The following is a 26,182-nucleotide window of genomic DNA, read 5'->3' on the forward strand; positions in this document are numbered from 1 at the left end:
AGGATAGTCCATATGTTTTAATATGATTCTATACTTGGGACATGGTTCTGAGGTATGTAAGCTATCACGTTTCCACTTTTCCCTCTTGTCGTCTTCCTAATCATCTTGATCAAAGGAAAAGTTCTTGATTCCATGGTTTGCCTATAGCATTTTCATAGCATTCGCACTACTGCCACATCCAACCACTGGTTACTAAGGAAGATTAGGAACGACACCGGCTTTGTATCCAGCTTCTCTGTTCTCTTTCTTCCACTTTTGTTCCTTCACTAAGAAAATAAAGCCTTTTGAGGGTCTGGGAAAACTGCAAGACATAATCATAATCAAAGCTTAAACTTATGTTTCCTAAGGCTACTCAGAATTTTCTTTTTATGTCCATCAACTTTAAAGTTGGAGGTTGGTTATCCACATTGTTTATCTCTGCCTTGTGCTTCATTTTTCTTTCTCATGGGTAGTACTGGTGGAACATCAGGTAGACAGATAATTGGAACACAGTAGGAAGTGGAGAGTTTAGTATGAATGTAGTACATGATAAAGTTAACAGCTACACGTCAGTCTGCGGACTGAAAGGTCCCAGGTTCGATTCCGGTCAAGGGCACGTACATTGGTTGTGGGCACATCCCCAGTGGGGGGTGTGCAGGAGGCAGCTGGTGGATGTTTCTCTCTCATCCATGTTTCTAGCTCTCTATCCCTTTCCCTTCCTCTCTGTAAAAAAAAAAAAAAAAAAAAGTTAACAGCTACATTCAGTAAGGAAAAGATAAATTATTCAGTAAATGGTATCTAGACAAATGGCTTAACCATTTGCTACAAAGTTAAGTTAGAAGAACCTTGTTTTACACCATATAAAAATGTATTCCAGATGACTATAATGTTGAACAAAAACATAGAACAACTTGATAAAAGTTATTCATCTAATCTCAGGTGGGAGAAGGAATTGCTAAACATAAAGGCCAAAAAACCCATGAGGGAAGAGTTCCTCAGATTTAAATCATGTGAAAACAAGTCAAATGGCTGAAAACTAAAAGGGAAAAAGTTTTTGCCACATACTTATCTATGAGAAACACCTGAGCTTATTTTTATAGAAAAAACATTCTACATAAATCAAGAAAATCATGTATCAAAATTGGCCTCCAAAACACCAGAACAAATGTTGAACCTCAGCTGTAATCAAACAAATGAAATTGAAAGACCTGTAAATATAACAAGGAAGTTTAAGATTGGTGCCTTCCTCCCTGGCTGGGTAGGTCATTTGGTTGGATTGTCATCCTGATACCCTGGATTTGGTGGTTCCACAGAAACTGAAAGTAAATTAGTTGTTGTCAGGGGCTGGGAGTCAGGGCAATAGGGAGTGACTCCTAATGGGTCTGAGTTCTTTTTGGAGTGATGAAACTGTTCTGGAATTAGGTAGTAATGGGGGTTGTACACCTTGTGAGTATATTAAAAACACTGATTTGTATACTATAAAAGTGTGGATTTTATGGTACATGAATTATATTAAGACTTAGGATGAATAAGTTTTATTTTTATTTGTTTTCCAGTTTTTCCTTGTTTAAGTGAGGAAAAACTGGAAAACAAATAAAAATAAAACTTATCCTGTCTTAAAAATAAAATACATTTAATATCTATTCATTGTAATACCACAAAAATATTATATTTGAAATGTTTTAATGTGAAATAGAAAGCTAATTTGCAACATATTTTTTTCATAAGAAAGCCTAGAACAGTGGTCGGCAAACTCATTAGTCAACAGAGCCAAATATCAACAGTACAATGATTGAAATTTCTTTTGAGAGCCAAATTTTTTAAACTTAAACTTCTTCTAACGCCACTTGTTCAAAATAGACTCGTCCAGGCCGTGGTATTTTGTGGAAGAGCCACACTCAAGGGGCCAGAGAGCCGCATGTGGCATGCGAGCCGCAGTTTGCCGACCACGGGCCTAGAATAATGCCATGAGATTGACTTAATTTGTTTCTTTTGGTTCTTTAAAGTTTGAATTGCATGTTTGCCTCATTAAAGAAGGGAAAGGTATCCTGTCCGCCATTTTCTTTTCTTCATCTGACCCAGGTTCACAGGGACGAGCTAGTTTCCTGTGGCTCTTGGTATTTTCTTCCACTAAAGTACCAAATCCTTTGGAAACTAGGAATATTAGGAGTGTTTTGGAGTTTACCCTTTAAAACTTGATTCTGGAGAGGAAAGCTTGGTGCCATGGGAGACAATAATTGATGTTAAGGAAACTTTGGTATAATTATGCATATTTATGAATATTTGTTCTCAACAACTGGGTTTATGGAATTGCTAAAATGGAAAATAAAATAAATGGTTTTGTTGGTGTCATGTGGACAGGAGTCAGATTTCAGTTAATTGTGGAAGGAGTTGGGAGAAGAATCTATAAATTTTTGCTGTGCTTGATAAGCGCGGAAAGAACATTGTGGGGAATTTTTGTAGTTAAAGGTAATTAGCTTTTTTTAAAAAAAGAAAAAATGGCCCTGGCCAGTGTTGCTAAGTGTTTAGAGCATCGGCCCGAAAATGGCAGGATTTTGGGTGTGATTCCCAGTCAAGGGCACATATCTGGATTGCAGGTTTTATCCCCTCTCTCTCTCCTCTCTTCTTCTTCTTCTTCTTCTTCTTCTTCTTCTTCTTCTTCTTCTTCTTCTTCTTCTTCTTCTTCTCCTTCTTCCTTCTTCCTTCTTCCTTCTTCCTTCTTCCTTCTTCCTTCTTCCTTCTTCCTTCTTCCTTCTTCCTTCTTCCTTCTTCCTTCTTCCTTCTTCCTTCTTCCTTCTTCCTTCTTCCTTCTTCCTTCTTCCTTCTTCCTTCTTCCTTCTTCCTTCTTCCTTCTTCCTTCTTCCTTCTTCCTTCTTCTTCTTTTCTCTCTCTCTCTCTCTCTCTCTCTCTCTCTCTCTCTCTCTCTCTTTCTCTCCCCCTCCCTCTTTCCCCCCCTCCCTTCCTCCCTCTTTCCCTCCCTCCCTTCCACTCTCTCTAAAAAGCACTGGAAAGAAATAACAAAATAAAATTAAAAAGGTTAATGAACTTTTTGTTTCTTAAGATCAAAGGAGTTAAATGTTTGTATCCTAAGATGGTACAGTTAGTAGAGAGACGAAGTTAAAAATGCAAGGATGAGAAGAAATAATTTATGACCAAAATTTCATGAAAAGCCTGAGGAATGGGAGTATAGAGCATAGCTGGGAAGTTCACCTTGGATGTGGAAGGGGCACCAGTTTTGCTGATGTAGAAGGGAAGGAAATGAAGGAGGTAGATTCAGATGTATTTGGGGATTGGGGAGTGGCCATTAAGAAAACTGTCATCCGGGAGGTTGTTGTGATAACGCCTGGGGAGTCAGAGTCAGGATCATGTGCTAATAAAAAGCAGGGTGTCTGAGAAGTGGCTTGAGTTTTGGAATAGCCATTGAGGGGGCACAAGTAGTGGGCATTCTTCTGGACTCCCTACAGCCACCCATATTTGGGCACTTGATAGAAGGATTCACAGGACTCAGAGGCAGTTGTATTCACAGCTGAGGTTTATTACAGTGAAAGGACATGTACCAGGATCAGCAAGGGGAAAAGACACATTAGCTAGCCTTTCAAAGTTCTCCTTCCCAGAGGTGAAGATGAGGGCTGCATGTAAAGTGCTCCCTCCTCCAGCAGTGAAAAGCAGGAACACATTCCCAGTGTTTCTGCCCAGGGAAGCTGGCTTAAGACCTCAGTATTCCTCCCTCCACCCCTCATCTTGCACACAGAATAACCTTTCATTGGTATAGGGTGCATCCAAAACAAAGTTCCAAAAGGCCTGCCCCATAAGATCCTTAAGATCAACTCAAACTTGCCGAAACCGGTTTGGCTCAGTGGATAGAGCGTCGGCCTGCGGACTCAAGGGTCCCAGATTCGATTCCAGTCAAGGGTATGTACCTTGGTTGCGGGCACATCCCCAGTAGGGGGTGTGCAAGAGGCAGCTGATCGATGTTTCTCTCTCATCGATGTTTCTAACTCTCTATCCCTCTCTCTTCCTCTCTGTAAAAAATCAATAAAATATATTTTAAAAAAAAAAAGATAAACTCAAACTTGATATGTCAGTACTTTCCTGCACAGACACAAAGCCTGATAATTATCCCAGTTTTTGTTGTGCCAGTCTGCATGATTTCATTGTTTTGTAATTTTCTCTATTGGGCACCTCAAGTAGTGGAGTAGAAACATTGAATGGATTTATCCAGGCTTAAGGTTTTATAGGGCCTGGGAGTTCTAAGAAAGAACGGGGTGGGGAAGCAACAAGGCTCTAGATAAGATAATGAATGATGTGAGAGCTAAAGAGTAGAATTTTGGGTTTCCTGTAGGCTACAGAGGAAAAGAATAAGCAAGGCAAGGTGTGACACTGATTAGGAGAAACTCAACAGACAAGAGCAGAGGGTTTGCCTGATGATGGCAAGGGTCCAAGATTAGGACATGGGCTTCGCTAACTTCTCTCTCTAGGCGAGTGAAAATCAGACTCAGAGGTTTTGTTGTTGTTGTTGTTGTCTCTATCTACTAGGAACCTCACCTTATTTAATGTTTTAGTTGAAAACAAGCTTCATATGTATGTCTATGCTGTGAATTCTGTCTTCTTCTTTTTAAAATTTCTTTATTGATTAACGTGTTACAGAATTCTGTCTTCTTAAAAATAATGTTTTCTGGGTCTTATATATTCATTTTTCTAATATACTAAGTTTTCCTCTGTTCTTTACTTGCTTTTTCATCATAGAGGATACTTCTGACAAGATGGATGGTAAGAACTCCCTGATTCTATTACTAAAGATTTTTATAGTTCTTGGATTCTATTTAATATCTTTGTTTATTTTCTTCATTTCTGAAAATAGACTGCTTATTTAGCAGCAATCTTTATGTGAAAATGCTTGCACGATGCTGTGATTTTATTTTAGATTAGGCATATCCATTTTGGGGTTTCCTAGTCTACCTAAATACTAGATTATTGCTTATAAGTTAAATCAGTTATCTTAAATGTTTTTACCTGAGCTCTTAGTAATAATCTTTATTTCTTAAGTTTTTCTCTAATATATCAGACTTAGAAGAATAGAAAGGAATCTCATAAGTTATTGGATTCAATTCTTTAGTTTACTAACTCTGATACAGAGACAAATTACATGTTTTTCAGATTCATTTGGTTATTTATGAATATAAAATGCAAGTTACAGATGCTATATTTTTAAGAGTGACTTTTAAACTAACATTTAATCAAAACTTGACTCACTTTAAGCTTTGCCTTTTTCATTTCATTATTCAAATGATTTTTTGTTACTTGATTCAATATGGTATTTTTTTATCTGGGGGTATTTTTTTGTCTATTAATACACAGTATTTTGTCCACACTTTCCCTTCACTGCATTAGGTACCTTCATGTTATCTAGGAATTTGAGTTTTATAAAAGAGCTTGTAAGAAGATATTGAATCTGTAAGTCACAGTATGAGATCTAGGAAAAATGGAGAATTGTATTATTTCTGTCAATTTTTACATAATCTCTGAAATTGATGTATCTTTCATTCTGAAGAAATGGAACATTGGGCACATGAGTGTTACTTATATTAGTCTATGTTTCTCTAATGTTTAATATATTTCATTTTTAAAATATTTTGAATGAAATGAAAGTTCATCAAACTCTTGATATGACTTCTACCACTGAGATTATGGATCCTTTAAAAACAAATCATTCTTACTTTTCAGATCAAAATATTTTCCTGTTTGGGTCAGAAACATCAGCCTATTTGACAAAACACTTGTTATGTGATGTGTTACTCTCACTGATGCTCGATCCTATATTTTTTAAAATATCTATATATACACAGAGAGACATCTGTTATTGCCCTTTAGTAATAGTGAGCTATGATATTTGTGTTTGGTCATTTTTGCTTATTTTCATTGACATCTTAAGGAGCAAACATAAATGTTAAGTAAATAGCTGATGGATTGATAGGTCTTTATAATGCTTTGGTGACAATATAGGATTAATGAGGCCTAGGTCGTGGATTTGGTTCCTATGTTTGTCAGTTAGCTCTTCTAGTTCTCTTGTGGACTAACTTTGAAAATGCACCAAAAATACTCTTACTCTGGAAAAATCTATAAAAATCTTCATTTCAAAGGGAAGTAATGACAGTTGCATCTTTCTTGAGTGATTAATTTTTCTGATTTTCTTCTTTATTTCAAATTTTGAGTATGAAATACAGCAGAAAAAAGTTTACGTTATGGAATTTTGCCATTTTTAGTTGTCTAGTTTTAACCTTTTTTGTGCTGTGAGTCATTAGGTTACCTCAATTTTTCTTCTTTGTCAAAATGAACCTTAACTGAAGACTATTAAGAGTAGGAGGTTTTGTTTTTACCCTTTCATTTTAGTTTTGGGTGGGAGTCACAAAGTAGGTCTTAACAATTAGCATTGGCAGAATTTGTTGAAATGTTATTGTTTTATTTCTCTTATTTAGGAACAGCATCTGAAGATGGTAAGAATTATACATTTTGTTAGTAACACAAATACCTCTATATTAATATTTTCATCAATAGGAATTAAATATTAAAAACTAAAATAGGCTAATTTCTTTGCAAATCCATATTATTTGCCAGCTGTGGTAGCTTTTACATTTTTATGCTTGGTTTGTGTTAGTTATGTATGTGGATTTTTTATTTTTTTAATTCTTCATCCTGGAGTTTTGCTTTGTATCTTCAATCATCTCATGCTGGAAAAAAATAATTGCTTAACATGTTTAATACTATCTAGTATAAAGTTTGCACACAGTTCCATTTGTTTCCATAGTGACAGTAATGCTTTTCTTTTGTTTTTGTGTTTATGTTTTTTTAATGTATGCCATATCACTTATCATTTGGGGAAGCATGTGCCATTGCTTTATTGGAATTTAAATATCATCAGCTTTTAAATGTGTTTAGTCAGCTTTTAATTGTATATTTGTTTTTGAATTAGTTACTGGGGTATTACATATGTGATTTGAATTTGAGAGTACAAAACACTTGCTAGATATAATATTTTATTTTACTGAGCCCGCTTACTTAAAAATTAATATTTATTGCTTTTGAATTTGTAGAGAAGGGAAAAATTCAATTTTTATATTTATCCTACATGAAGTCTGTCTTATTAAATATCTGATTGGATACACTTTCTCTTTTTCCTAAGTCTGACATGGATGTGACACTTTCTTGTGATACAAAACCGAATAGATTTAACTTGTTCTTTTTCTTATATTTACTCTGATATATTTGAAATCTTTTCATATTTTATGTTTTAAGTTGGAATTCTTTATGAAAATGGTTTCTGGCACTGTGTTATTGTAATTTAGAATGTAGTACCAATACTTAACTTATCCTAATTTCTTTGTTATATTGGATAAATTATCTATTTCAAAAATAATAATTTTATCTTTCTGTTTTATTTCTTAGTCAGGAGAACATTGTATCCAACTCTAAACAGACTCTAAAAGGGTGAAAGGCCTAAACTATGGGCTTTTTTATGGAACCTTGAAGAAGTTGATAGAGTGCAGGACTCTACCAACTATACTTCTGGTTTTGCTTTTGTTTTATTCCCAATTCTTATTCTCTTATCTTAATTTTGTTATTTCTCCTTAATATTCTGGTTATTTTTCGTGGCTGATATAGTCATATCAGGCTAGGCAGTATATTGTGATTGCCCTACAAATTGTACCTTTTAATAAAAAAGATTCTGAGCCCTTCTTTGTGATTGGTATTGGCTCTGCTTTGATAGTGGTTGAAACTATATCTTAAGAAGACCAAAGTACCTGCTTTAATAAGCGTTATCTCTTTTGGTTTAAGAGCTCCAGAGATAGATGTTTGTGGCTTGGTTTTGTGGAGGGGAAGAGTCTCGTAGAGGAGAATGGTAGAGAAGGAAATGTGTTGAGAAAGTTGCCAACTTTTGTGTGACAGTTACTTCTCAAATCATTTTATAAATGAAATTGGTTGCTTGGGGGAAGACAATGGTAAACACATCCATATCCATCTGTAGTAATCTGATGTTTAGCACAGGATAACAGGATTAAATATTTTACCTAGTAAAATGTTCTTGCAAATCCCTTTAGAAGAAGTATATTTTCAGTTAAATGAATTGTTTGGGTTGTTGTTCCTTTATTTAATATGCTCTGGATTTGAGGATAAATGTCATAGATACTGAAATTTTAGAGTTGGAATTACCAAATAGAATGTCTATTGTAACTTTCTTAGTTATAATTCTACTGGATTAATCAAACTAAGAATAGAAGTCTTTTAGTTTGACTTTACTCTTATCCTTGGTGGAAATTTAGCTTATGGTGGAACACATAAAAAACAGTATGTATTTTTAAAATTTTAAGAGAAGTATAACCTATAAGTGATGACTATATTATTACATAATTTAAGAATACTTGGAAACCACACTCAATTAGAAAATTTTAGTGAGATTTCCCCCCTCGTTACTGAATATTATTATACAAAACTGCTTTTATTTATGTAAAACATTTTATTCCTTAGGTCGGGTGAGAGCAAAGCTTTCAGCACCACTTGCTGGCATAGGAAATGCCAAGACAGATTCCAGAGGAAGAAGTCGAACAAAAATGGTGTCTCAGTCACAGCGTACGTATTGCCTATCAGTTCTCCTATATTTGTAATATGTTATACTAAGTGTGTTGCTTATATATTACTGTATTAGGAGATTGACCAGTGGATAAAGACAAAGCTAATTTTAAAAAGACAAGCCACATACTGAGTTCTTGTTCTATACTTTAGGTTCATCATCACCTGACAAAAATGAAGGTATTTTTTTTTTCAATGTTTTGGGTCAGTTGTTGTGCATGTTTTGGAATTTTTTTGAGTGGGTGTTGTCTTGTCTTTGGTGTGTTATTAGGGCTGCATCATTAATATCTGCCACTTAGAAAGAAAAACTTCATCTGCTGTATAAACTTTTGCATGGAGATATTTTAAGTAGCACAGATCTCTTAGTATTAAGGTTTTGACAGTTTACTCAGAAACTTGCAAATGGAAAATTGTGCTTTTTAGAGGCAAAATAATTGCCATGTATTAACATCTAATCTGGTTGCATCTAGCTAATGCTATTCAAGGACAGATACATGGTATCTTCATATTTGTCCCAAAATCTATTAGAATATAGTTAGCATTTTTGGCAGCTATAAACTGATTCATAGTGAGGAAACAACTTAAAATGATGAGTTCTGTTACAGTTCTTATTAAATTTAATATTTATATTTTTGCTATTTTATTGGAAGCTGAGCTTCTGTATAAGGCCAGTTGTTAAAAAGCACAATTTTGAGGCCTAGGTTAAATGAATGATCCATTTCTACATGTTCCAGAACAGTAACACATACACTTATGGCATTATTAATTTAAAGCAGCTTGTTCCCATTCCTTCTTTACCAAAAGATTTTCATTAGCTCTTATCTCTAAAAATAGAATTTTTTTTCTAGGGAAGTCATTCTGGGTTATTATACATACAGGCTATTTTGGAAAGGAATAGATTTAACTACCTTCCATGTTGCTATCTTCCATGTGATTTATCAAGAAAAAGAAGCCCTATTTTGTCTCCTTTTTAACTTGATTCCTGAATCTTGGAATCAAAGGAAAGATAGCTGGGCTTGGAGAAGGCCAGGGTGGTAAATATATAATTCTACCTAGCAGATTCTCCCCTCTTCTTTCCAAAGCCAAAAAATCCAGGCAGAGTAACAGTCGGAGCACTCAACAAGAGTCCTAAAAATAAGCAGAAATGCTCAGTAAAATTACAAATTTTACAAATAGAAAAAATGGCAAATGCCTTCTGGGTAAGGGCTCTTCTCCCAACCAATTAGGAATGGTAATATCACAGTCTTCCCTGACCTTGTGTGTTTTTAGAATACTTTTTTAAAGTAACTTAATCTTCAGCAATGTGTCATAGTAGTTTAGAGTCTTGGATACTTCAAATGTCTGCCCAGACCAGCATCAGCATCACTGGGAACTTGTTAGGAATGCACAACCTCATTCAATTCAATCCTATATAATAAAGAGCTAATACGCTAATTAGACCAATCAGCCACACCACTGTCCGGATAATATTCCAGAAAACTGTCTGGATGACTTCCGGATGAAGCTGGGGCTGCGAGGGCCGGCCGGGGCAGCTGGGGCTGTGAGGGCTGAGCCCCTTGCATGAATTTCATGCATCAGGCCTCTAGTCTATAATAAGATCACCAAATAATTTGTGATCAAAAATTACAAAAAAGTTTGAGAATTATTGATTTAAATCACAGAGCCCTAGCTGATTTGGCTCAGTGGATAGAGCATCGGCCTGCAGACTGAAAGGTCCCGGGTTTGATTCCAGTCAAGGGCACATGCCTGGGTTGTGGGCTCAATCCCCAGTAGGGGGGAAGTGCAAGAGGCAGCCAGTCAATGATTCTCTCTCATCATTGATGTTTCTATCCCTCTCTCCCTCTCCCTTCCTCTCTGAAATCAATAAAAGTATATTGGGGGGAAAAAATCACAGACTCCAGCGCCATACTGCCCAGATTTGAATCATGGCCCCTCCAGATTTTTTTAAGTTGTATTTACATATTCTCATCTGTAAAATAAAGAGCATATTCTCATAGGATTGTTGTGAGGATTAAATGATGTGAAGTATGAAGTACATTTAATACACTTAAGACAGTGCCTGGGCCCAGAGTATATATTTTAGCTAATAAAATTTGTTATTCAAAACCTAATGTCAACTTAACTTTATACTCCTTTTGTGTACTTATATACTGTGTTATTCTGTGGCCTTCAGGAAACAAAGAAATAAATAATGATGAAGTTTGAAAATGTGAAGTTTAAAGACTGAACTCACAGTAGAGATTCAAAGTGCGTAGTGTATGGATTTTTAATACATTACTTAAGGACCTCACTTTTAGGTGTATTTAACTACTTCAGTAGAATATAGCATAATTTTTTTATATTGATTTTTTTTTTTTTTTACTTCAAAACCCTAATCCACAATACTTCAAAATCTTTCCTAAAGAGTGAGAACGGCCCTAACCGGTTTGGCTCAGTGGATAGAAAGTCGGCCTGTGGACTGAAAGGTCCCAGGTTCGATTCCGGTCAAGGGCATATACCTTGGTTGCAGGCACATCTCCAGTAGGAGGTGTGCAGGAAGCAGCTGATTGATGTTTCTAACTCTCTATCCCTTTCTCTTCCTCTCAGTAAAAAATCAATAAAATATATTTTTTAAAAAGGGGGAGGAAAAAAAAAGAGTGAGAACGTAATGATAGCGTTTTAGACCTAAGTAGGATTTTAAAACTAGAAGACATTTTTACTAAGATTTAAATCATGTTGGAGAGGTTTTTGCTTGCTTATTTATTTGAATGACTATCTGTTCCATTCCATATCCTCTTGAAAAAAGATATTGTGGCCCTATAGAATTTGATGCAAGTTTCCTTATAATATGTTTACAGAATTATTGCTGTGATACCCATCTCACTTTGTTGTAGAGTAATTCATTAGGGTTTGCATGGTATTTCCATATTTTTATGTCATCATTTAGAAAAAAACTCTTGGATCAAAGCAGGTGTGTTCTGATGGTTAACCAAAATAAATAAAAGCAGACCAAGTTTGAGACTTCCAGATTTATATTTATGTAAGGATTGTGTCTTTTTGTTTTTGTTGTTGGTAGTGACTGGTTGTGTACAAATGATTGTACAGCCTGTCAGAAACTTTGTCTCCCTGCCCCAACCCACTCTCTGCCATTTGTTTTATTCTGTGTGTCTTAAGAAAGATAAAATGTGTAGCTTTTTCATGTAATTTTTCTTCAGCTATAAGATGTTGTAGTTCTTCTTTGCCTATAGTTTAAAATTAAATGTTTAAGTAATAAAAACTTAAACATTTAATTATTTAGATTTTAGGCCATCAGAAGAAAAGCTGAAGAATTTACACTTATTTTTGCAACTTCATTTCATCTGCTTTGTACATGAGTGTCTTATTTCAGCTTACCAGCTGCAAAACTACTAAATGTACCTGCTTTTGTTACAGACATCTATGGTTTTGGGATTTTTGGGTTTTTTTGCTTTACAGTTTTTTATTTTCTAAGAACTGACTAAAGCTTTCTTATTTCCATCTGCCATCCACTTTAAATCTGCTCTTCCCCTCAACATGGATTATAACCCTTACCCTAATTCTGCCTTTACACTTGTTCAGGATCACAATCTGCTAATACCATTGGTGGTAAGAATCTGTAGACTCTATGTGTCCATCTATTGTTTGATCACCTACTTTCATTATCAAGAATGGGTTCTATTCAGCAGAAATTCGTAACATAATGGCCCATCACTTTGGAGCTATATTGCCCATTATGATTTTTCCTTGGCCTGTCTTTTATTACCAAAACCTGGATTTTAAAAATTATCCAAGTTGACCCACAGGTATAAACATGCAGAAGCAAAAGAGATTTAGTAATGCTTTGAAAATATCTCATAACAATATAAAATGGTAGTTTGAATACTTTAGGCAGCACAAGAGAAATTAGGCATCCATTTTCAATTTTTACAAATTAGAGTATTTTCTAGTAGTGTGATACTTTGTAGGTACATCATGCCCCTTTTCATCACTCTGTGGTTTTCTTAGAAATAATTAGCCTTGGTAGTTCTTGCTGAGGAAAGAGCCTTGATATTTTCTTCTAAGTATAAGTAATTCCAAATGAGTCATAGGCACTGCAGTTATCACTGTTATATTATTTGGATAAATTCAATATATCTAGAATAGGTGGAGTGGTTACTCTCCTTCTATACTGTATGTTTGCTGTCTGCTGAATAGACCCACACTTCAAGGAATTCTCTAGTCTCCTACAAATACCTCTGCCCCTAAACTTATACTAGTTTTAACTGAATACCATATTGTACATGTTCAGTTCATTATTTCCACTTTTTATATTGTTGCAAGTGTTCCCATAAAATATTCCATCAGCTTATGTTGCATTGTGAGTTTGTGGCATGTTGGGTGTTTGGATGTTTTGGTGTGTATGTTTAGTTTAGACACTGCATGGAGAAATAGGTGCCTTGTGAGTATCCCTAAGGTTATAACTTAAAGAAACCTGAGTTAAAGACTCTTCACCTGAAACATCATGAAATAATTCATATGAGCCACATTTTAAAGTAGACTTGAATAATTTCCCTACAATAGTTTAGAATTTCTTCTACTCAAATAATTAAGTCATTAATTTCATTAGAAACACTGCTTTGTTTTACAGTATTGCTATAACCAGTGGAAGTTATATTTCATATAGTGTGCTGGTAAAGTTTAGGAATTAAGCATATGTTTATACTGTATTCAGTAATCCAAGCCAAGAAAGCTATAGCAAGGGTCACAGATCAGCAGCCCATGGACCACATCCCGCCTGTCTTCATTCATGTATTATTTGGTCTGCTACACAACATAATAAAAATCAGGAAATTTTAAAGCTTCAATTTTTTAAAAAATTCCCAAACCTGGCCAGTATCACCTCAAGACAGCTGGCTGGAACTAAAAAGTCACCACTCCCTGCCTTACACTCAGCACTGTGCCCTCATTGACATCCCTTCTTATCTCATTGGCATTTGAGTCTTTAATCTCTGCTCCGTGGAAATGAAATGTGATTGGGTAAGATTGCACAAGGTGAGCAGTGACTGCCCTGTTGGTTAGGAGAAGTAATGCCAACAAAGGGGAAATGTTGCTTTCATGAAGATTTATTTGTGTGCAGGTTTAACTTTTCTATATTACTACCTACCATTCAGAATCTAGAGTCAGGTTATATCTTGCAGTTATCTAGTCAATGCAGACATAAAATGTTTTCACAAGGAGCTCATCCCCTGAAAAGTTAACCCAGGCAATTCTAGTTTTAAAACATGTTTCTTAAGGTTTTTTTTTAAACCCTTGCCTTAATCTCTGAGATTTTATTTACCTCCTCTATTTCCCCGACCACATATCCTGTTCCTTTCAAGACTGAGTATCACCAGGTTGGAAAGGGTCTGACTTCTTTGACATTTGCCTTTTAGTCCTATTCTACCCTCAGTACTTCTACATCTCAGATTGTGGCCACGCAAGATCCCTTTGCCATTTAAAGGCAAATAGCAAGTTTCTTTTCAGCTGGACAATTTTGTAAACATTTAAAATTTAATTTTGTAAAAATTTAAAAAATAACTTTGTTATACCCATTCAGAGGCATTCTCAGCAGGACAACTTAACATGAAGCAAGTTTTTATTTTCAACAAAAACAATAGCGACAGATTATTAATTTTTTCCTTTTTAATATATGGCTTTAGCCATATGAAATGTATTGCCTGAAAGTTCTTTCTTTGGAAATCTTTTATACTATTTGTATTCTGAAAATCATAATAGTGTTGTCCTTATCAAACATAGATGGTATCTTGTACCTCCCAAAATTTTAAGTATATTTCACATGATTTACCATTCAGTTTAAGTATTTGTAGTATATGCTGAGTGGCCAGATTATTATGATCTCTGAACGCATAATAATCTGGCCACTCAGTGTATATCCTATATAATAAAAGGCTAATATGCAAATTGTCCCTTCGACCAGGAGTTCGACCAGCAGGCAGGCCGGCCAATGGCCCATGTCCCCTCCCCCTGGCCAGGCTGGCTGGACACCACCGATGCACAAATTCATGCACTGGGCCTCTAATATATATACACACACTGAGTGGCCAGATTATTATGTGTTCAGAGATCATAATAATCTGGCCACTCAGTGTATGTTTTTTCCCATAGGTTATGGGTATATATAAATCTTTTTCATTCCATTTTCTTTTCACTTAGATACAATACTAGCACAGTGTTCTCAGATGTATTTCTTAAATTTTTATCCTTTCAGCAAGTTCTCTTGGAATTCACATCGTAACATTTGTATGTGTGTTTGGTTCAGCTGGCAGCCGGTCTGGATCTCCAGGAAGAGTTCTGACCACAACAGCCCTCTCCACTGTGAGCTCTGGTGTTCAAAGAGTCCTGGTCAATTCAGCCTCAGCACAGAAGAGAAGCAAGATACCACGGAGCCAGGGCTGTAGCAGAGAGGCGAGTCCTTCTAGGCTCTCAGTGGGTAAGATTTTCTACATGAGACTTGGGACCTTTTATTTCTTTTGTGTTTCAGGTTTTGGTAGCATTGAAGACTGATTAGGCACTTATAAGTTAGAGGAAAACAACTTAAAATCCAAGGCAAATTGAAATATAGGTTATAAATTGAATTAGATAGTTTATCTTAAAAGTGTAATTCATGTAATTACTAAACTATTATTTTACCCTTCTAATCTAAAACAAATTAGAGGACTGTATTCAAGAAATTTAACCATATTTCTGGTAATGCTTTGTTTCTAGGAAGAGTTAACTTCTTCCCAGTCTTAGAAAACTTAAGTTATTGATCAGTTTTCAAGAAAGAAAAATAAAACCAAAATATCCAAAATACAAATTCTGTCTTCTGTTTTCTCCCTTTTGAATGCTGCTGATGCTCTGGACCAGCCCGAAGCAGTCGTATTCCTCGACCAAGTGTCAGTCAAGGGTGCAGCCGAGAGGCTAGTCGGGAGAGCAGCCGGGACACAAGTCCTGTCCGTTCTTTTCAGCCCCTCGGTAAGCATTTGGGCAGTTGTGAGGTGCACTGCTTTCTCCTTGTTGTTATCACCAGGTGATAACCGCAGCGGACGCTGGGTTTAGCTTTCTGTATCGAATGTATCTTCAACTCTATCTCTTTTCTGCTTCTTTGAGGAAAGAGACAGAAGGAAATTTTATATTTGGGACATTCCTTTGATGTTTGTTTACCTTAAATGAGCAAGTTAGACATTGTATAAACAAATTGTCTTTATAATCCAGTAAATATCACACAGATTTAAACTACAGAATATTGAATTCAGTATTTTTCTTAACAAATAAACCCATAAAATTTAAATATAACATACAGATATTTACTCTCAACTGAAATATGAATTGTTTGAGTACTTTTGTCCTTTTCAGCAGAAATATTAACATTTCTACTTAGACATTTGACTTCGGTTACTGGAAAGAGTGCTGCAGAATAATATATGAACTACTTATTAAAATGGGCAGAATTAACATTTTTATAGTATTTTCCAGTTTGTCATTTCCTATATATAATATGGCTCATGTCATGTCATTGCTGTAGAACCTATCTGTCCCTCATTATACAAATTGTATTATAATCTTGTTTATAAGACCATATAACATTATATTTACCTCAGTTATAAAAATGTTAAATGCTTTTTTTAAGCCTTTAGTATTTTAGAATAATGGAAAGGCAGAATATTTTTCACTGAAACTCTTTAGGATTTCTGCATGGTCCTCTAACATTTTTAACTAGTACTTTGTTTATATGCACATACATGTAGCCATTTCAGATTTTTCTTTTAATTTTATAAAATTTAGGTAACTAATACTTGGAGAGTTGCTCTTCAGACTTTGTGACACTTAAGTAGAACATACGTCTTACTGTCTATTGGAATTATTTCCTTCGACAGACATGTTAGTATAGAATTTCTAGAGATTAATTTATTGTTCTCTGGGTCATTTGGCTCAAATATATCACTAGATTGTCCTTTACTGACTTAGAAAACCCCATTGAGCTGGGGACACAGACAGGGATATCCTTAATCTTTGTTGTGTAGCCAAGTGTCCCAGGTACCAAAGAGCCTCTTTCTGTATATTGCCAGAGATCTTTTTAATTCATATACAATAGTTTTAGTCTGTGGAGTATCTGTGTGTGTGCACATATGTACACACATACATTAAGAAGTAAAATAAATTATACATTTGTATAAAATAAGTGTGCCACCTTCAAGAATTGAAGGAAATAGAGTGGGTATAGGGTTAAGAGCATATATTCTAGGGCTCTGTAACTTTTCTATACCTGGGTGTCCTCATCTGTAAAACTAGGATAATTAGTAGCGTGTACTCAGGATTGTTTATAAAATGCTATTAATGAGAGAATGTGTGAAAAAACCCTCAGAGCAGTGCCTGCCACCACTGTTGCTGCTCCTGCACCTCTTCCCCTGAGGCTCTAATTGCTCACCTAGAAATAGTTCTATTAGGCTCTAGGATCTTAGATTTTTTTAATGGTCTAACACCTGCATTTGTATAATGATAATACTACAGAATTATTAGGAAACACAAGATATGAAGAAACAAAAATGTGTGTCTGTACTTTTAAAATCTGTATAATAGAGAGTAAAGGAAATTTACAACCAACAATTAATTAATTAATTAAAAAAACAAGCATTGTTGCCCCGCCCTTGTATCTTTAAGTGGTTAGAGCATTGGCCCATACACCAAAGGGTTGTGGGTTCAATTCCTGGGCAAGGGCATGTATTTAGGTTGCAGGTTCACAGGTGGGGTGCATGCAGGAGGCAACCAGTTGCTGTGTCTCTCACATCAATGTTCCACTCTCCCTACCTCTCTCCCTCCTTTCTTCCCTCCCTCCTTTTTCGTTCCCTCCCTCCATACTGTCCTCTCTCCCTAACTTCTACTCTCTCTAAAAATCAATGGAAAAAATATCCTCAGGTGAGGATTAACACAATAAATAAATAAATAAATAAAATAAGCATTGCTAATGTCTATTTTTAAGACATATGTTGTCTAGCCATTAATTTTCTAGATTTATCTCAAAGCTTCCATTTGACAATTTAAGTCACTTAAATTTTATTAAAGGAAGCAGTTTTCCTGATTCTAATGAAATATCCTATTTCAGTTAAGGATATTAAGTCTACTAATTATATACTATAGTTTTAGAAGAACTTACTTTTATAGCCCTTTTATTTACATACTAGAGGCCTGATGCACGAAATTCGTGCAAGAGTAGGTCTTCCTTCCCCCAGGTGCTGGCACTGGCTTCCCTCTGGCACCGGGACCTGGGCTTTCCTCCAGCCACCAGCAGGCACCCGAGACCCGGGCTTCCCTCGCAGCCCCGGCTTCGTCCGGAAGGTCGTCCGGAAGGATGTCCAGTCTAATTAGCATATTATGCTTTTATTATTATAGACTAGAGGCCCGGTGCACGAATTCATACATAGGTAGGGTCCCTTGGCCTAGCTGGTGATCGAGGCCATTTAGCAGGTGGATTCCATAGCTTGTCATTTATTCAGTGGTATGGTAGCACATGGCCAGTGTGAGGGCCCTAAAACATCACAAATCAATCAGAGCTGAGCAAAGCTGAACTTCCCTGGAACTTGCACCCGTAGTTTTCATTTATTTCCAGTACTAAGAAATGCTTAAATTATGACAAGCACATGAGTGCTGCCTCTTACCCTCTTATCTTCACCAACAGATAACTACTAATTAAAGTTTTGCAGAGATTTTCATCCATTAGGAATTGCTATATTGGTTCAACTCTTTCTCACTATTATAGAAATTATTTCTATTGAGTAAAATTAAAACTAACTATATATGCCCAGGCAATGTAGCTGAGCGGTTGAACATTAAGCCAAGAACCAAGAGGCCATTGGTTCGATTCACAGTCAGGGCACATGCCCAGGTTGCGGGCTCAATCTCCTGTGAGGGGTATGCAGGAGGCAGCCAATTAATGATTCTCTCCCATCATTGATGTTTCTCTCTCTCCTTCTCCATTCCTCTTTGAAATAAATAAAAATATTTCTTTAAAAAACTATATATAAGTATGTTTACTAACAATAAATGAATCATCTTTCAAGTTCTAATAAAGCATTTTGTGCCGCAGTATTTCTGTTTAATCCTTCCCTCAATCTTTATTATCATTTTCTTATTCATTAAGTTCCTGTGGCAAAGGAAAGAGTGATTTATGAAAGAAAAGTATTTTAACTGCTCTAATTAATATATCTGAAGAAGAGTAACTTTTAGAATAAAAGTAATATATTTTGTTAGATATCAAAATGCATTTTTTTCCTGACTTATTTGTTTCTACATGTATGAAAAATATTGACTTTATAGTGATCTTGTGGATTTTAAGATCTAAAATTTTAAATATGGTAAATTTAGATTTAGAGAAACATGCTGTAAGGGCATGGAGATGTTTCACACATTTCCAGGTTTTTTAAATATTAAATTTGTAATGTTCTTTTTTTGATGTTCAAATGTACTTTAATATTTAAATAATCTACTGAATGTAGAACTTACAGTCTATGAACTATATGAAAAATGTTTATGTTAACATAAATGATGTATGTTATCTTTTGAACAATGTGAAGATGGTAAGTGTGAGATACTAGGCCTTGAAAGAGTAAGATACTGAGGTGTATCCCATACAAGTGTGGCTTTGATCAGGTTAATTAATCTTTCTCTACGCTTTAGCTTTCCTATTTATAAAGTAGAATAGTAATAACTTTCATTGGGTTTAGGATTGGAGGAGATAGGATTATTATTGATTACTAGTTACCATAGTGGTTTTTTTTTTAAACTACAATGTTCATTTTTTTGTTTCATGCTTGTACTTTTGACATTTCCTTCCATTTGAATACTTACTTTTTTTGTCTCCTGTGGGATTGTCTGTCCCCTAAGGTGTAAGATCTGTTGTATGTCAAGGATGATGTTCAATTGCTAATGTTCAGTTACCCTGTTTGGCAGTGTTCTGATCCTTAACTATTCAAAGTAATGCCAGTGTTAACTAACTCTCCTTGCCTGACTGTAGTGCTGCCACTATTCCTTGTTTCTGTGGTGATAGATGAGGTTTGTATGGTCCTGTTATTCCAGCCTCCAGACACCATTCCAGATCTACTGGTGCCCTCTACGCCCCCGATGTGTATGGGGCCTCAGGTGAAGGATGAGTACATTTTCACTCTCATCTGTGCATTCATCTCAGATTTTTGTCCTTTTCAGTTTCCATTGAATAATATTCATGTTTTAAAATTAATTTGTTTTTTATTTAAATTTAATTTGTTGGAGAATAAATCATTTGTGGTATTTTTATTTTCCTCCAACTAATTTTCCCCCCTTTGGCAACCTTATTTGAACATTTTTTTCATTGGCAGATGTACATTTTTTTTGTATAATCTAAGTTATGTCATTTTTAAATATAGAATTGTTTTATGTTCTCAGTTATGTACCTCATCTTTGTACATTAAAAAAAAAAAAACCAAAATGGTGGATGAAGTGTTTTAATTGTGCATGATGGTATAGAAAGTAGTTAAGGGGGAGAACCCATCTGGTTTGTCTTCACATACCTCAGAATGTCGGGCACTTAGTAGGCACGTAACAAATATCAAATGATATGTCTTAGTTGTAGAATGAATTCAGCCTGTCTTGAAGGAGAAGAGATAATAATTAGAGGGTTTTTTCTCTTGTAAAGTCCTGGTATGGCTTCAGTGAACTTAATAATCATTATTGGTTTAAGGATTGAAATTTGTTCTAGTCTCACCAAGGTGGATGAGATATGTCCGACTGAGAGCTGGATTAATTATAATGCTACAAACTTGTAAGCTCCTAGTCAGCCAGCCATGCTTTCTTCCATCTTCTAATTGTGAATGTATTGTAACTACTGGTCTTTAAATTTAGTTTTTACAGATTGTCAGCAATTTTAATTGCCTTTACCGTTTTATTGACCAAAAACTATATGTACCAGAAAATATTGTATTGCTTTTAAAATGCTTTCCCCATTGGGTTTTTTTTTTTCTTTTTTCCTCCCCTTAAGGATCTTAAAGTTTCTAACCTGACACTGTTACATTTATGACTCTCTCTAAACTGTTTTCCTTCTTCTGATGAATTAGGTCCAGGATATGGGATCAGCCAATCAAGTCGACTATCATCTTCTGTCAGTGCCATGCGAGTCCTGAACACAGGTTCTGATGTGGAGGAGGCGGTAGCGGATGCCTTGGTACTTTTCTTTATTTCCTTATCTTTATAGATGTTCTAATTATGAAACTAATGTATGAGTAAGCCAGTCCACAGGGTCAGAAGGAAGGTGGGAAAATTCTTGTGGATTGAATCTAGGAAGATCAAATGTGAGCAATGTTAAAAGCAGTATAATTAATTCTTGATCTTAATTGGTCAGAAATTAAATGATGGCCAATAGTAATTATATAGTAATGATGGTATAGAAAGTAGTTAAGGGGGAGAACCCATCTGGTTTGTCTTCACATACCTCAGAATGTCAGGCACTTAGTAGGTACGTAACAAATATCAAATAGTAAAATATAAATACTGATATTTGTACGTAACAAATATCAAATAGTAAAATATAAATACTGATAGTAAAAATATAAATACTGATGTCTAATCTGGTGATGTGTTTTATGCACAGATTAGAATATATACTCTATGAGCATATAATTTCAAGGGTAAGTTAACCTTGAGTATTTGGAGATTGTTTTAGTTCGGAGTAGGATTTTGTTTAGTTTTTTACTTATTTGTATTTTCAGAGCTGATAGAAAGTACAACTTCAAGATACATTTTAATTAATATATCTTTCTGGCTCTTTATGCTTGACACATTTAAGTGAGCTTTAAAAACATAATATACAGCCCTAGCCGGTTTGGCTCGGTGGATAGAGCATCAGCCTGTGGACTGAAGGGTCCCGGGTTCAATTTCGGTCAAGGGTACATGCCTGGGTAGCGGGCTCGATCTACAGTGTGGGGCGTGCAGGAGGCAGCCGATCAATGATTCTCTCTCATCATGGATATTTTTCTCTCTCTCCCTCTCCCTACCTCTCTGAGATAAATAAAAATATATTTTAAAAATAAATAAATAATAAAAACATAATGTACAGATAAACTCTTTCATAAGAGTGCGGTACATATATCACTGCTGTTTTTCTCATTTAAAATTATGAAGGAAGTGTCATTTGAAACAATGAAAATAATGGGCTTTTGCCAGTTTCCCAAGTCAATTCAGTATGACACTTCCTTTTTCAAATTATATTAATCTCAAAACTTATAAAAGGCTTCATCTTTGTTTTGAAATTAAAAAATACATTGTACCTTTTAAAACTATAGCTCAATCTTAACCAGTGTTGATATAATATAGTTTTGCCAAAAAAAATTTTAAAAACAAGTTTAAAAAAATATTTGTCATCACTGTAATGTAATAAATGTAGTAATATATGTAATTCTGCTCTGACAATCTATATGTGCTTAATTTTTCTTTTTATCTCCGCCATTTGATTATTTTTAAATAAATTAAAGTAACTAAGTAGTAACTTCGTTTTCTTGGGCATTGGATATATTGATCACATCTTGTTTTGATGATACTAAATCAGATGTTTTAAATTTATGATTTTCAATTCATATTTTCTAGTTTCTTTTTAAACAGATGATTTACCAGTTAAATTCTGCTCACGTAAATTGTATGAATTTAATGAGTTTTTTTCTTGAAGTATTACTTACAATACTAAGATATTGAGATTTTGTGTTTGGCTTATATAGGGAATATTTAACCACCAGGGCTAAAAGCTGAATCCCAATAAATTGATTCTATCTATTTCCATTATTTGCATAGTATAGGTATTCCAGTTATAACTATCAGTTTTTAGGAAAAGACTTTCCAAGCCCAATTTGGACCTTGGAAAAAATTATAGGAATAAAGTTAACTTTGGAAATAACAAAAGGATCCAAATAGGAAGACTTGAATTGGGAAAACTGGTTAAGGGAATATTTTTGTGCTTACATATGTTTTAATTGGTGCAATTAAAGATATAGCCTGCTAATAAGCTGTTCTTATGTATCTATATATTAAAAAGTTTAATGTTTCTGATTATGAGCATTATGTATTCCTACTTCATTGTGCTGTGTAGCAAAATGTTCTTCATTATTTTTAATTTTTCTCTTTAAAAATTTACTGCTCTCAGCTCTTAGGAGACATGCGGACTAAGGTATAGACATTGCTACTTTATGAAATCTTATGATACCGTAACCTTTTCTTTCCTTTATCACATTAACAGATGATAGTGTACTATAAAAACTTCAAGTGAATAAAATCTTTAGACATACATCCTGTCTTTTTTTATATGTTTGATTAAGAATAGGTAGATATTGGGATTCTCATCCTTTAAGCTTGAATACTTCATACAAATAGATGATGTCATTCACACTGATATCTTTAACAAATCCTGGAGCTCGACACAGGAAATGTCACATTACTGCTATTCTAAATTAAGTTGGCATCTCTGAATTAATATAAGGCATTTAGTGGTGGAAACGTCATTATATAATATTTGAATTTGATTCAAGTTATATTTCTTTTAGATTTTAGAATTTGGAGAGTTTATAGCCATCTGGAACTATTTTAAATAATAGTGCTTAACCTGTTTTGTAGAAATGTCTTCACCTCTCACTTTTCAAATCCACTTATTCTGTTTAACAGATTTTTAGATTACAGAAAGATTTGCTTTTAATTTTCCCAAGGAAATATCAAATAATCCATTTACTCTCTCATTTCACTTTTGATATGCAAGGTATAATTAGCAGTTACATATCTATAATAATAAAAGCATAATATGCTAATTAAACCAGAAGACCTTCCGGAATGAAGCCGGGGCTGCCAGGGAAGCCCTGGTTCCGAGTGCCAGAGGGAAGCCGGTGCCGTCAGTCAGGGGAAGGAAGGCCCACTCTTGCATGAATTTCGTGCATCGGGCCTCTAGTATTAAATAATAAACATGTAAAGGAATCTAAATATACTTTCTCATATTTATTCAAATAGATGGTATAGACACATTGTGGAAAACTTGGAGGACCCTCAAGGAGCTTGCCTCCTATAAATAATAGTAAGCAAAACTGGTTCTCATCATTGTTTGTATTTTATTTCTCAAGGTGACATGAGAGTTGGGTATAAGGGAAGAAGGAGTGGAAGAGAAATGGTAGTGGAAGTAAAAGGAAAGTAGAGAGGAAAGAGATATAGACAGGAAAAATAGAACTTTACCTGAGTTTTTAAATTAATCCATTGTCCATTTCCTAATCCATTCTCATCCTTTAAAAAGGTAATATTTTCTTCTTACCAACTCAGATTTCCAGTACAGTTTCTGCTCATTTATAATTTGGTAGTCCTTGGTTTTCCAAGAAAAGAAGAAAGAAGGAAAACCCACATTTTTTATCACTTCCCACTTACATATCTGAACTTCGATAGTGTTACTCTGCTTCTACCACTTCCCATAAAGAATATTTCATCTTCTACTAAATCCTAAAACATGTTTTTTGAAGAAAAACTAAATATTGACATTATATTATTAAAATATTTAGCAGCATGCTTTGTACTGATTTTAAAACAAAAACCAGTCCTTTTGTATCAGTGGAAATTGTGAAATACCAGTGTTCTTTTAGCTACCCCTAATAAGAATCTTTATGTATATAACAGAAAAAACCTGCTCGAAGAAGGTATGAGTCATATGGAATGCATTCAGATGATGATGCCAACAGCGATGCGTCTAGTGCTTGTTCAGAACGCTCCTACAGTTCTCGAAATGGTAGTATTCCTACGTATATGCGGCAGACCGAAGATGTGGCAGAAGTCCTCAATAGGTGTGCTAGTTCCAACTGGTCAGAAAGGAAAGAAGGCCTTCTGGGTTTGCAGAACTTACTAAAAAATCAGAGAACACTGAGGTGAGTTGTGTTGCCTTAAAATAGTTGTCCTATTTAGCACTTTTTGACTTGACTTTGGTTTCTATAACACTTTAGAGATACTGGTATAGGAACAGACTTGTCCTGAATTTAGAAGGTGGTATTAAAATATTTTCCCAATCTTCAGGCCTTTCGGATGATCTGTACTATTATACTAAGAAATTTTCAAATTCACTTATTCTACTTAAAGAAACATTATTTTAATATTTTTTTCTGCCGTAACCGGTTTGGCTCAGTGGATAGAGCATCGGCCTGCAGACTGAAGGGTCCCAGGTTCGATTCTGGTCAAGGGCATGTACCTTGGTTGTGGGCACATCCCCAGTGGTGGGGGGGGGGGGGTGCGGGAGGCAGCTGATTGATGTTTCTCTCTCATCAATGTTTCTAACTCTCTCTCCCACTCCCTTCCTCTCTGTAAAAAATCAATAAAATACATTTTTTTTTTTAATTTTTTTTCTGCCCTAGCTGGTTTGGCTCAGTGGATAGAGCGTCGGCCTGCACACTGAAAGGTTCCGGGTTTGATTCCGGTCAAGGGCACATGCCTGGGTTGTGGGCTCGATCCCCAGTAGGGGGCCTGCAGGAGGCAGCCAATCAATGATTCTCTCTTATCATTGATGTTTCTATCCCCCTCTCCCTTCCTCTCTGACATCAATTTAAAAATTTATTTTAAAAATATTTTTTTTCTTGATTTCAGAGAGGAAAGGAGAGGGAGAGAGAGATAGAAACATCAATGATGAGGAAGAATCATTGATCAGCTGCCTCCTGCACATTCCACATTGGGGATTCAGCCTGCAACCCAGGCGTGTGCCCTGACCTGGAATTGAACCATGACCTCCTGGTTCATAGGGCAACATGCAATCATTGAGCCACACTGGCCGGGCTAAAGAAACCTTTAAAAAAGATTTTTAAAGTTGATTTTAGAGGAAGGGAAAGGGTGTGAGAGAGAAACATTGATGTGATAATGAAACATCAGTTGGCTGCCTCCCTTGTGCCCCCTGCCAGAGATTGAGCCTGCAACCAGGCATTTGCCCTGACTGGGAATCAAACCAGGAACCTTTCAGTGCACAGGTTGATGCCCAACCAACTAAGCCATACCTGCCAGGGCAAAAAACATTTTAAAAGGAAACTTTTTATTCACAAATAGATGTTAAATGAAAAATGTTACTAATTTTTAAAATTAAAATAAATAAGATGCACATAATATTAAAGCTGACTGGTTTATTAAAATTCATTCCTGAATTTTAGTGAGAGGAAAGAATTTATGTTCACTTGAAAATTAAGGTATATGCTTAGTGTTTGTGTAATATGTGAATCTTAGAGTAATATGAAATGGAATTGGAATGATTTCTTTAAGGAGAGAAGTTTATATGGGTTTTTAGTTTGTGGTGGGGTTTTTTGTTTTGTTTTTTGTTTTGGTTTTGTTTATTTTCCTGATAGCTTTTGCTTGCTTTTCCCCCTGAATTCTTTGCTTTTATCTGTGTAATGTTTTAAACCTCTATAGACTTCCCCTTTAAGAACCTAGTTTCAGATAATTTGTAGGTTTGAGTGTGGTGGATAATAAAAGGTTACTTTCTGATTTGATACCTAAAATCAGGGTTTTATTAGCTGTGTATTTATTTTAGGAAGTATTAGCACTATAA

The 26,182-nt window shown here is 35.2% G+C and overlaps 1 protein-coding gene across 2 annotated transcripts in view; it reads left to right on the forward strand.

Moving 5' to 3' along the window:
• CLASP2 (cytoplasmic linker associated protein 2) overlaps positions 1 to 26,182 on the forward strand; it is a 150,347-nt gene that overhangs the window by 80,466 nt on the left and 43,699 nt on the right. For both annotated transcript variants that reach the window (XM_079795624.1, XM_079795625.1), the window contains exons 19-23: positions 8,503 to 8,604; positions 14,900 to 15,070; positions 15,487 to 15,594; positions 20,706 to 20,812; positions 24,283 to 24,527. In XM_079795624.1, the coding sequence (XP_079651750.1) occupies positions 8,503 to 8,604; positions 14,900 to 15,070; positions 15,487 to 15,594; positions 20,706 to 20,812; positions 24,283 to 24,527 (733 nt within the window). The remainder of the gene's footprint in view (positions 1 to 8,502; positions 8,605 to 14,899; positions 15,071 to 15,486; positions 15,595 to 20,705; positions 20,813 to 24,282; positions 24,528 to 26,182) is intronic.

Source organism: Cnephaeus nilssonii (genome assembly GCF_951640355.1).
Source record: "Cnephaeus nilssonii genome assembly, chromosome: 17".
NCBI classification, from domain to species: domain Eukaryota; kingdom Metazoa; phylum Chordata; class Mammalia; order Chiroptera; family Vespertilionidae; genus Cnephaeus; species Cnephaeus nilssonii.